The sequence below is a fragment of the Rhincodon typus genome, chromosome 2 (genome assembly GCF_021869965.1).
Source record: "Rhincodon typus isolate 14 chromosome 2, sRhiTyp1.1, whole genome shotgun sequence".
NCBI lineage: Eukaryota > Metazoa > Chordata > Chondrichthyes > Orectolobiformes > Rhincodontidae > Rhincodon > Rhincodon typus.
In genome coordinates, this window is record NC_063333.1 from 91,483,347 (window position 1) to 91,496,810 (window position 13,464).

General features: G+C 41.8%; 1 protein-coding gene across 1 annotated transcript in view; it reads right to left on the reverse strand.

Moving 5' to 3' along the window:
* Positions 1 to 3,610, reverse strand: part of top2b (DNA topoisomerase II beta) — a 162,211-nt gene extending 158,601 nt beyond the window's left edge. The window contains exon 1 of the mRNA XM_048607571.1: positions 2,868 to 3,610. Coding sequence (XP_048463528.1) covers positions 2,868 to 2,909 — 42 coding nt within the window. The 5' untranslated portion in view covers positions 2,910 to 3,610. The remainder of the gene's footprint in view (positions 1 to 2,867) is intronic.
* Between the last annotated feature and the right edge of the window lie 9,854 nt (positions 3,611 to 13,464).

Consider the following 13,464-nt stretch of genomic DNA (forward strand, 5'->3'; position numbering starts at 1 on the left):
GCAACTGGTCTGTCCAGGACAGCAGAAAATTACAGTTGTGAACGCAGTCCAGTCCATTCCATCATGCAAACGAACCTTCCATCCGTTGACTGCCTATACTTCCCGCTGCCTCTGGAAAGCAGCCTACATAATCAAAGATCCCTCCCTCCCTGGTTATATCCTTTTCCACTCTCTTCCATTAGGCTAAAGGCACGGAAATATCAGTACAGTCAAGAATAGCTTCTTCCCCACTGTTCAGATTTTTGAACAGATCTCCCATATTAAAGTTGATCTTTCTCTGCACCTTCTCTGTAGTTCTAAAACTATATTTTGCATTCAGTTCTAATTTCCTGATATACTTATCTAAGGTATTATTTGCCTGGATATCACACAAGTCTTTTCACTGTATTGCGGTTCGTGACAATAATAAATCAAATCAAATTAAATCATTCAAGGTCCAGAATATCTTATTTGTGTAATGTGAATAACAATGGAAACAGTATATTTTACTTTCTATTCTTATTTGCAAAAATTCTAAGTGAACTGGCCCATCATTCAAAGTTCACTACATACAATGGACGAGTCATGCACAGACCACACCAGTTTGGATAAACTCCCCAAAGATGCCAGTGAACCAATTACTCCTCGGCAGTATCATGCTCACTTTTGATCTCGCTAGCCCACAAATCACCTAATTTATTGAGGCAAGAAAGTAAAATATACTGTTTCCACTGTTATTCACATTACACAAATAAGATATTCTGGACCTTGGATGATTTAATTTGATTTGATTTATTATTGTCACATGTACCACAATACAGTGAAAAGACTTGTGTGATATCCAGGCAAATTACTACACTGAAATCAGAATTTCAGTTCTGGTGCTAGGTCATAACCACCATATGTTTGAGTACTCATTTCCAATGAAAAATTAAATTCTTGATTCAGAATTTAAAAGCAATTAAGGTGCACAACTCATACTCTCCAAGGCCTCTGCCCATTAGCAACATTTCTACTTGAGATTGTTCCGTGGTCCAAGCGGCATTCATCCAAATAGATTATTGCTCCTTTCCTTCCCCTTATTTAAGCCAGTTCTATTACTAGTTGCATCTCAAGTTATGCTGTAGCAATATGCAACTGGAATTAAATAAGCATTGGGTGTCATCTACAGACCAATACCATTATCAGAGCATGTTTTCCTTATGTGCTGGTAACCAGCTTGTCATGTTTGCGCCAGCTCTCTGAAACACCAACTCAATTAGTTCTTCTCTGCTGCCTTTTCCCTGTAAACATGTAAATTTTCTCTGTTCAGACAATTCTCCTTGAAAGGCAGAAGTGAATCAGCCTCCATTGTACTCTCAGGCACAGTGCATTATAGATCCTAACCACTGTTGGAATAAAATACTTTTTCCTAAGATCAACACTCCATTTGCCAATCAGTTTAAATCAGAGTCTTCATGTTCCTTAGTCTTTCTACCAATGGAAATAGTTTATCAATATCTAACTACTCTGTCTAGACCCCTCATGATATGGAACACCTCTATCAAATTTCAGCTCAATCTTCTCTTCTCTAAGGAGAACAGCCTCAGTTTTTCAAATCTATCCACATAACTGAAGTCCACCTATGAATGGTTTCTACACCTTCCCCAGTGCCTCCACTTTATTTCTAATAATAAGTGGTTGAGAACTGGAAGTAATACTCCAATTGAGGCTGAACCAGTGTTTTACAAAAATGCTCACCATAACTTCCTTATTTTTGCAATCTATACCCGCTACATATAAAAGCTCAGGATTCCATATGTTTAATTAAATTACTATCTTAACCTGCTCTTCCACGTTCAGTTTGTACTCACATTCATAGGTCCCTCTATTCCTGCATCCCGAGTATTACTGCACTATGTTTTAGATCACTTCCTCTCATTCTAACAAAATAAATCACTTCACATTTCTGTTTCAAATTTCACGTGCCAGTTGTCCACCCTTTCCAACAAACTGTGCTTCTGAAAATTAATATTATTTTCAATGCAGTCCACAGCGTGTCTTCCGATGGCAACAATATTCCCTGACATATCGACCAGATTGCAATCATTGGTTCAACATCGATTTTTCTATTAAATAAGGAATGTTTCTAATTATATTAATAAAAGGTCAACTAGCAAATCACTGAGTATATGAAAATTGTCATCAGACAGACTTGTGTACATTGGAGTGAAGTAATTAACCAAACATTGAGAAGTCCAAAGAAATAGATGTTGAAAAATGAGCACCATGTTTCATATATAGCATAATTCAAGATGTACATCACCTAAATAAGAAGATAGAACAGAGAGTATGATGCAACATAAGAGAACAACTTTAAAAGCTAAAGCAAAAGCCAACATTAATTACACTTTCTCTAGGTCTCCATAAACAAAAAGGTCGAATTTTGAGACACTAAAACAGCATATGCTTTAGTCAGCCAGAAAGTTTACTTCTTCCCTCCAGTCGTTTGTCAGTTCTCATTAGCACGAAAAAAATTAGTTTCCTCTACTCTTGCAAAACTTAATTGTGAGCAGGAATGGAGTAAGATAATGTGGACATCAACAAAAAATCTTCAGCATTAAAGGGACGAACTTGGCACAGAAACTTTATCTATTTATGAAGTGTTTTTGGAAAATAGTAGAACATCCAGACAACAAGAACTGTGTTTTCAAATTGTTCCATCCATCCCAGATGTTATAAATCGTGCGCTCTCGCCGGCCTGATCAGCAAGCTCAGCTTTGGCAGTGGGGAACCCGGGGGGGCAGATCTCCATGGTGGTTTCTCACACACAGATCGACTTCTCCTCACGACCTCCACCCACCCAACCTTTTCCCCATTAAATGCCTTTGCTCAAAGCGGACACTTACCACCCAGGTCAGGCCTCCGGATTCTCCGTCTCCTTTGGACATCTTTGCGAAGCTTCCCGTCCCCCCGAGGGATTCACTTTCTCCGGCTGGGGATCTGGCAGTTGTATTTTAAAAGGGATCGTCACTCTCCAGGGCTTAGCGACTCCTCCAAACCGTCGGTGCCTCCCCAATGCCTTTCGCCGTTACATGGATCCCGTCCTGCCACTCGTTCTCCACAGATCCGGGAGGCCCCGGTTTAAAGGCGAGTTATTTAAAAATCCTGAGGAGGAGGAGGAAGGATGGCGGCCGTGGCTCCTCCTGCACAAGGAGAGAGGCCTGCCGTTTGTCTGCCTGCGCCGGCTCTCCCGGTCCTCAGTGAGCCGCGGTTTCGGCTGGTTAGCACCACCACCTCGGGGTGAACGTTGACTCTGAGCAGCGACGGGGCAGACGGCGAGGAAGCGGCGCCGCTTTATTCTTGCTTCGAGCTCTTCGTCGTCGTTTTCCAGGCCGAGGTCTATAAACACGTAAACAAAATACCCGTATTGAAATCCCACTGGCGCTACCGCCTCTTCACAATAAAGGGACGCATCGTCAAATACGACGTTTTGTTTCGAAAAATGAAAACACGAACGGCCAAGCGAGAGAGCCGTTGATTTTTATATTGAGACGGTTAGGGCTCAGAATCTCCCGCTGTCTTCCCTACCCCCCGCGCGCTCGCTCGCGCACCGGCCCCAAACAATGGGAGAGCGAGGAAGCTGCCACCGACTGACAACCAGCCCTCTCCTCCAATCACCTCCTTCCGACCTCACCGCCTGACACTTCCACCAATCGGCGGGGCCGTTCCGGCCTGACGTCGCCCACTTCTCTTTCAAAATGATCCGGTGCTGAGAGTGATGGTGTTCGTTGCTTGTGGCTGGCGAAGAATGCGAAGGTGAGAGGTTTCGCCTTTCTCCTATGGACCATTCGCAAAGTGTACTTGAATCTTAGCGGGGGAGAAACAAAAGAAAACGGTGCATGGAATATTCAATTCACGAGAAACTACTTGGTGCGTCGTGTCTGTGTCCACTCTGTATAAGAGCAACTGGGCTACCTTTTCCTCTAGATGACCATCCAGTTCCTTTTTGAACGGTACAATTGAATCTGTTTCCACCGCGTAGTCAGACACTTTTTTGTGAACCCTAACCACTTGCTGTATGAAAGTTTTACCTCCTGTCAGTTTTTTTTGTTTCATTAGCCAAGGGAGTTGTATCAGAGTCCTTCACTAAGTAGAGCAGTTTCTTGCTACCAATTCTATCGAGACGATTTTGAACATCTCTATTAAATCTCTTTTCAATCTCCTTCCTTTTTAAAAGTAACTTCTCAAATCCATGTAATCAAAATCCCTCCGCTATGGAGGCATTCTCATATAGAGTTATATAGCACGGAAACAGACCCTTCAGACCAACTCGTCGATGCCGACCAGATATCCTAATTTAATCTAGTCCCGTTTGCCAGCACTTGGCCCATATCCCTCTTAAACCCTTCCTATTCATGTCCTCATCCAGATGCCTTTTAAATGTTGTAATTGTACCAGTCTCCACCATTTTTGGCAGCTCATTCCATACACGCATCACACTCTGTGTGAAAAGAATTGCTGCTTTGGTCACTTTTTAAATTTCTCCCCTGTCACCTAAACCTATGCCCTCTAGTTTTGGACTCGCCTACCCTGGGAAAGAAAATTTGGCTATTCACCCTATCCATGCCTGTCATGATTTTATAAACCTCTATAAGGTCGTCTCTCAGCCTCTGACGCTCCAGGGAAAATAGTCCCAGCCTATTCAGCCTCTCCCAACAGCTCAAACCCTCCAAGCACAGCAATGTCCCTGTAAATCTTTTCTGAACCCTTTAAACTTTCACAACTTTCTATAACAACGAGACCAGAATTGAATGCAGTATTCCAAAAGTGGCCTAACCAATGTCCTTTACAGCCACAACATGGCATCTTAACCCTATACTCATTGCACAGACCAGTAAAGGCAAGTGTAGCAAATACCTTCTTTACTACCTGCGACTCCATTTTGAAGGAACTATGAATCTGCACTCCAAGGTCTCTTTGGTAACACTCCCCAGAACCTTAGCATTAATTGTGTTAAGTCCTACCCTGATTTGCCTTACCAAATGCAACACCTCACATTTATCTAAATTAAACTATATCTGCCACTCCTCAGCCCATCAGGGCCCACCTGATCAAGGTCCTGGTGTATTCTGACATAACCTTCTTCATTGTCCACTACACCACCAATTTTGGTGTCATCTGCAAACTTACTAACCATACCTCCTATATTCACATCCAAATCATTTATGTAAAAAATAAATGATGGAAAATAGTGGACCCAACACTGATCCTTGCAGTACACTGCTGATCACAGGCCTCCAGTCTATCTTTTCTATACCCTCGTTAAAAATTTCACATTCTTCCTAGTGAATAATGACGAGAATTGGACAGACCACTGTGTTATAAAAGTTCAATATAATTTCCTTGCCTTAAAACTTTATAAAGACTAGCATCCTGCACCATCTTAACATTTGAGCACGTAACCCATGTCTTAGAATTCTGCCCTTGATCTTTCACCAAAAACTAGCACTTCACCTTTCAACTGCTATAAACTGCCCATTGTATTTACCATGTCCTCTTAAGTATTTCACAAGTATCCTCACAGTTCATAGTATTTCTCTCTTGTGTTGACTTTGGTTATATTTTATTATTGTCACGTACTGAGATATGGTGAAAGGTATTGTTTTGGTGCTATCCAGGCAAATCATACCATACCTACATCAGGGTAATAGAATAGAATGCAGAATATAGTGACTTCAAATGTTCAAAATATGCTTTTCACACCCATATCAAGAATAGCGCTGTTCTGAGTACCTACATCTGAGGGACCACATTATATAAGGTTCTCCTGTCCTAAACAGCCATACACCACAAGTCTTGTTCCTGTTATTCAGCCAATTTAATGTCCATGTTGCCACTTACCTTTTGGTTCTGTGCGCTTCAACTTGCTGACATGTCTGTCATATGGCAGTTCATAAAATGCCTTATTGAGGTCCATATATTTCTGAGGCAGTCCCTCCCAGGCAAGGATAACTTGCTTTTGCTCCTATTTGAGGAAGTCTGAAGTGGCTGATAAGTCCAATATTTGATCTGCAGACTCTGTCATGTACATGGCAGGTAAGTGATGATTAAATAGTTGGATAGTTGGGTTGTTTAGTGATTAATACACTGCTTTGAATATCTCTACTTCATCTCTGCAAATTCTAGACAAAATTTTTTAATGTGCTCAGTGCCTTGCTGAATGAGTCTTCTTCATTCTGGTTGATCACAAAACAAGATCTGCTATGAATTAGTAAGTCTGTTTCACCGCTTTAAGGATACTTTGAGAACAGCACTATGGTGTTCTGTCTTCTTGAAAGTCTTGCTGTGATTACGTAGAGTTCCAGGTACAGCAGATGCTTTGAGTGTCAACCATACAAATGAATGTTCTGTAAGCAGACTTGGTTTTGAGGTATTAGCAGTTTGATGCTGGTTAAGTCAGAGAGACATCGAGGTATACAGCATGGAAACAGGCCCTTTGGCCCAACTCATCCATTCCAAAAAGGATTTCTAAACTGAACTAGTCCCATTTGCCTGTGTTTGGCCCATATGCCTCCCATCCTTTCCTATCCATGTATCTGTTTCAGTTAAGTCCAGCTGCTTGGGAGTGTAGCCTTTATATCCTGAGGTGAAACTTGAACTCAGACATACTGGCTCAGAAGTAAGGACATTGCTACTATGTCATGAGACCCTTTCTTAAGTCTCTTTATTTTGAAGTAATCACCATAACATCGGGGTAACTGGAATTTGGACCCGCTCTTCTAGCACAATGAAAGATAATTACCACTGAGGCACAAGAGCCCTCTGGTGGTGATGGTGAATATGTTCTGATCTGCCAGCTAATTAAGCCAGCCAGCTAATGCAATATTTCAAGGCGAAAACACACTCAGGACTGCGCAACAGAAGTACCCTTGCCAGCGCGATCAACATTGCAGGGAAAAGGAACATGAAAGTGAAATAACTCCACAGAGGTGTCACCAAGATACCCTTTATTTACACATGAAGAGTCCTTGACTCTAGTACTGCTTCTTCAGAGTCAGCTCTCGGAGTGCCAGAATCTCTGATACTCCTCTTTTTATCTGTCAGTGAGGGCTCCCTGATTGGACCAGGTTAACCCCAATCAGGGAACTCATATTCTATGTTGTCCAGCTGGCTGACCACCTTACAATCATAAATGCCTCCCCTCTGAATCCAAGGACATGGAGTCATAGCTGGTCCTCTTTATTGGACAGCATCCTGGGGCATTTTAGCACCGGGTCAGTTTCCTCCAACTCGGCGTCCAATACGGGCAACATGTATCCAATGGGAGTTTGCCTCTTACGCCAGGAGTGCCTCGGTAGAATTTCACTCTCTTCTTCCAGCGGCAAAGGCGTTGAGTCAGCTACATCTGTCATGTCCACCTTTAATTGTGAGGACTCATCAATGCTTGATGGAGAGGGTGAACCCATGGGTTCTGGAAGACCTTCCAACTATTCTGAGGGGCAGGGGACGTTTTGCTCCCACACCATTTATGAATTTTGTGGCTTTCATATTTCCGTGTGCTTATTCAGGACTGTTGCACCTACCTGAACTTTATACATCAGTGGTCCTGACCTTGTGTCAACCGTGCATCTTAGTCATGCGGGCCCATTTCTGTGATTCTTACACCAAATGTCATCCCCTGTATCAAACTGTCTCTCTCGTTTGAGTCCGGCATTGGCGTTCCTGATGCACCCCCAGGTCTGGGAAGATCATTCTTAACCTGGTGCAGAGTCTTCAACCCATTAGCAACTCTGCCACTTCTATGCCTGTAGTGGGGTGGTCCTATATTCAAATAAGAACCGCAACAGCTTGGTATCTAGCGAGGCTGTAGGCTGTTTCTTCAGGGTTGCCTTCAAACTTTGGACTGTCTTTCTGCCAAGCCATTGGATGATGAATGACATGGAGCTGTCCTTATGTGTTGAATCCCATTCGTCTTTAGGAAATATCCAAACACCTTGCTGGTAAACGAGGCCCCTTATCTGTGACCAACTCTTCCGGGACTCCGTGTATTGAAAAAGATGTGCACAGTTTGTCAATTGTCATCCCCATGTTTGACAAATGAACTCTTTGCACGTCTAGCCACTTTGAGTGGGCATCCACAATAACTAAGAGCATTGAACCCATGAAAGGACCTGCATAGTTGGCGTGCAACCGAGTCCAAGATTTACCTGGCCATTTCCACAGATGTGAGGGAGCTACTGGAAGTAATTTTTGTCCTTGTTGGCACTCTGTGTACTGCCCCACCAACACGGCTATGTCTGCATCCAGGTCTAGCCACCAAACATACCTTCTCACCAACATCTTCCCTGGAGACCCCCATTGGAGTTCAGCCAGTATTTGACTGCAACCTTTGCTCAGGACAATCACTCTTGCTCCCTATGACAATATGCCATCCTCTACTGGGAGCTGGTCTCTCTGGGTCCAAAAAGGTTTCAATTCTAGTTGTGACGGCTCTTTGGTTTCCCCCGTCACCACCAGTTGTTTCAGTTTTGACAGGACTGGATCTTTGTGTTCAAAGTCTGATACTGTCAGCTGTGACTGGGAGTGTATTCAGAAAATTTAATACCATTGCAAGGAGGTACCATCTGTGGTGCATCTGCTAATGGCAGGCAGCTCTCAATGCATCCACATTCACTACTCAGCCTCCTGGACTGTGTTCTAACCTGTAAGCACTTAGTACTAGAGCCCACCACTGAATGTGGCTTGAAGCTTTGGGTGGCAGTGCCTTGTCCTCTTTAAGCAGACCAAGTAGGAGCTTGCGGTCCGTTATGATCACACATTTTCGTCCATAAAGGTATTGGTGGAACTTCCTGACTCCAAGTATGACTGCCTATCCTTCTTTCTCTATCTGGCCATATGCACGCTCTGCATTAGTCAAAGTCCTGGATGCACATGCTATTGGGCATTCCTCTCCATTAGGCCACCTATGAGCTAATACCACCCAAAGTTTGCTTGGGAGAGAATGTTGCTATTTTACTGACTTTATTGCTACTGGATTTGAATGATCTTGCAAAGTCACCACTAGCAATACTTCTCCAAATCGTATTCGGTTAGTTAAATTAGTATTGTGAATAACACAAAAAGTGTTTGGAGTTTGAGATGCACTCATGGGACTTCTACAGTTCCTTGGCTGGTTATTTGTGACTCTGGCGGTCTGGCACCCATTCATAAGAACATAAAAACTAGGAGTAGTGGTGGGGATTTGAGCCCCTTGACTCTGCTCTACCATTCGATATGGTCATGCTGATCTCACCTCAGCCTCAACTCTACTTTCCTGTATGCTCTCCATAACCCTTCAACCCATTACTAATTAAAAATATATGTTTCTCTCCTCCTTAAATTTATTCAGTGTCCTGGCATCTACTACACTTTACGGTAGTGAATTCCACAGACTCTCAACCTTTTAAGAGAAGTTTTAAATCTACTATCCCCTATCCTAAAATTGTGACCTTCCCACTCTAGATTTCCCCATGAGGGGAAACATCCATTCTATGTCTAGTTTGTCAATCCCCTTTAATATTTTATATCCCTCTACTAGATCTCTTATTCTTCTAAACTCTAGAGACTATAGACCCAAGACACCATTAACTCTCTGCCTACATGCTTTCAAGTAACAAAGTTACCACATCTGAAAATGCACCATATAACTGTAAACCTCACAAAAGCACAAAGAGAGATGTAAGCTCTAAAACTCAGAGCTCAAGCTGCTTCAGCTGACAACATTTCCTGGGCACATGGTTGTTCAGGACATCAAAAACATCCTGGAGTTCCCACAAGGAACAGGATATGCACTTTATGGGATTGAGCTGTCCTGCCATTCATCTATTTATTTGACTAAACTTAGCAGAAATACACAAAAGAATTACTTAATACTTACCTTAAAAAATACCAGATACCCACCAATCAGCACCTTCCATTTTTTCACATCATATTTAGATTTTGTAACGTCATTCCTGATGTTCATCTGACTCTGTACTACAAATACTTTCACATCTGCACTTTTACCTCTAGACTATTAGAAAAGAAATTACCTATACTGTGCTGGTGCACGCTGCTGAGGGCAAATGGCCTCTTTCTGCACGGTTACAATTCTGTGATTCTGTAATGACCCTCCTTGATGTTTTTCTTTTGTTGATTTGTTCCTGTTGTTCTCTCACTACCACTGTCTCATTGCCACTAGTTTTACCTGTTGGTCTCTGACACTGTTTCCCCTCAGATTCTCTTCCTGTCAAATCAGCTACTGCTTAATGTGCACAAAACCAAGTATATTATTTGCATCAGCACATAACTGTCATCTGTCTCATCATCCTCCCCAGCTGTCACCTGAAACTTCTGCTTTATTCTAACCCAGGTTTCCTGTGTCACTCTGTAAAACACTTTCAGATGTTTCTGCATATGAGACTGCTACAGACAAGTAAGTTGTTCTAATTTGCTTTGCATATTGAGAAGCATAATCTCACTTAAGTATTTACTCCCTGCTGTCATATGAACAGAAATACAAGGTGCCACTTTAAATATTCTATATTAAAGTTACAGAGTCATCAGTGTTAAGTTTATGTGTGAGTATATAGGCTTAATTGCATTAACCCTCTTCTAATATCCATTGGTCCCTCTTTCTTCATTGGTCTGTTACAATGTTGTCTAAGACAGTAGCTGTTTTCAATCTTTTTATTTCCCCCTTCCTGTATTATAGATTCCAAAGACTCCTGAAAAAGAAGTTTTTTTTAAATTAAAAATGCTGTAAAATCAATCATATAGAATCATTGCTAAAAAGAGACAAAGCCAATGTTTTTCATCTTGCACTCGTCAGGACTGGAATGCAAGAAACAAACTTAGAATTGTAACACCAATTTATAAGAATGAAAAGGGTTTGAATAGGTTGGACCATGCTTTGCATGGAAATGCAGCAGGAACTGTTAACGTTCAAATCACAATTAGCCATTTATACTGAGACTAAGCAAGTTGACTCAGGTTGCTGCCATGGAGAATGCAGCAGGAATTGGCAATGTCCAGAGTCCCTTCCTAAAGTACAAAGGAGTAATGTATGGTCAATTTCCTTTTGCCTACAAAAAACAGCTTCTACCATGCACAAATCAATCACACTGAGGTGAAATGGTAATTAAATTGCCCAAGTGTAATTTTTAACACAGAATTATTTGGTAAATGTTGCTCAATAGTCTAAACACTTCTAATATGGACAAGGTGTTTCGAGATTTGCAAGCACAAGCTGGTTGAGCACAGTTAGCACACTGCCACTACAGACAGTCATCAGGTCCTGGCGATTTGTCTGCTTTCAGTCCTAGTATCCCTATAGTGTGGAAGCAGACCATTCGGCCCGTTGAGTCCACACCAATCCTCCGAAAAGCATCCCAACCAGAATTACCCCCACCATACCTATCCCTTTATCCCTGCATTTCCCATGGCTAATCCACCTAGCCTGCACATTCCTGCACAATATGGGCAAGTTAGCATCGCCAATCCACCTAAGCTGCACATCTTTCGGCTGTGGGGGGATACTGGAGCACTCGAAGGAAACCTCTGCAGACACGGGGAGAATGTGCAAACTCCCCACAGACAGTTACCTGAGAGTGGAACCGAACCTGAGAGACAGCAGTGCTAACCACGGAGCCACCATTCTGCCCTGTAGTAGTTTGTCAAGACTTTGCTCCTCATGATGGAGGCTATTACAAGATTTTTCCTCCTATTAGTACCTTGCTTATTTGATATCGTTCATGTGTTACAGTCTCCTCCACAATGGAGATCAATGAAAAGCATTGGTTTAAATTACTTGCCATTTCCCTGCTCCTCATTATCAATTCTACAATCATATCCTCCACAGGTCCCACACTCATTCTGGCTGCATTTTTTATATAGCTGTAGAAGCTATTGCTGTTCATTTTTGTATTTGTTCCAATTTACTTTCACAATCAATTTTTACTGGTTTCATTTGCATTTTTAGTTATCTGTTGCTAGTTCCTAAAATATTTGCAATCCTCCGGCCTATCACTAGTTTTCGATACTTTGAATGCCTTAGTTTTTGATTGGATACCCTCCTTGACTGCTTTTATTGACTGTGGTTAGTTTGTCCTTCTCATCGAGTCTTTTTTGACCAGAATAATTGCTGACCTTTATGAAATATCTCCTTAAATTCATGCCAATACAATGGGCAATTTACTGACCTTTGCCTTTACTTCCCCAGCCCTCTTTAGACAACCTTTCCTCCATACCTCTGTTATAGCCCTTATTTAAGTGGTTTGAGACCCAAGTTGCTCTCCCTCAAATTGAATTTGAAATGCTACCCTCTAGAGGATCCTTAACAACAAGATCTGTTTATTAACTTAATCCTGCCTCATTACACTTTACTGGATATAAAATAGCCTGTTCCCAAGTTGGCCGTGCAACATACTACTCTAAGAGACAATCCCCGATGCACTCAATAAATTTGTCTTCCATGTTGTCCTTGCCCATCTGATTTGACCAGTCAATATGCGGATTAATAATACCCGTGACAGTCATAGTTTTCTTCTTACACATGCCCATTATTTCTGATTTATACCTTGCCGTACAGTGAGTCAGCTCTTCAGCGGCCTACAGACAATTTCCACCCCGATTTCTTTCATTTGTTATTCTCAAGTCCACCCAAACTGATTCCACACGTCTGTTGCACCTACATCACTGTTCACCATTGTGTTGATACCTTCCTTTATTAACAATGCTACTCTACCTCCTTTTTCTTTTTATCTATTCTTCCAGAATGTTGAATATCCTTGAATATTGAGTTACCAGTCCTGGTTACCTTGCAACTCTGTTTCTGTTCAGTCAAGTCATATTATGTCAATGCTGTCAACTTGTCCATCTTGTTACAAATGTCACATGAATTCACATAAAAAACCTTAAGCTTTGATATTTTACTTTTATTACTTATTCTGGTTCCAATTTCTGCGCACTTTTCTGCTTATATTTTCAACCTCTTCCTGTCGCACTTTGGTTATCATTTTCCTCTTCACTACCCTGCACCTCTGCTCTCTAGTTTCTTCTTGTGTTTTTGTAATTCCTTTCAATTGAACCTGCACTTCACTAGTTAGCTTAAGGTCCTATCTACAATCCTAATTATATGATTCATCAGAACTCTGATCCCAGCCTGATTCAAATGAATCCTGTCCAATGGAACACTTCTCGCTTTCTCCCTTCCCTGATGCATGTCCACAACTCAGACTCCAGCTCACCAACTCTAAGTCAAAGTTCTTTGAGCAGCAAACACTTGCTGCAGATGTGTTCACTATGAATCACACCTGTGTTCACTAGTTCCCACATTCAACAATGCCCCATTTCTCTCTCACCATTCTTTGAGCCAGAAATTTACCTCTCTAATATTACTTACCCTACAGAAATTGCACGTGGCTCAGGTAGTAATCCTGAGATTATTACTTTTTGTGGTTCTGCCTTTTTAATTTATTCTGAGCT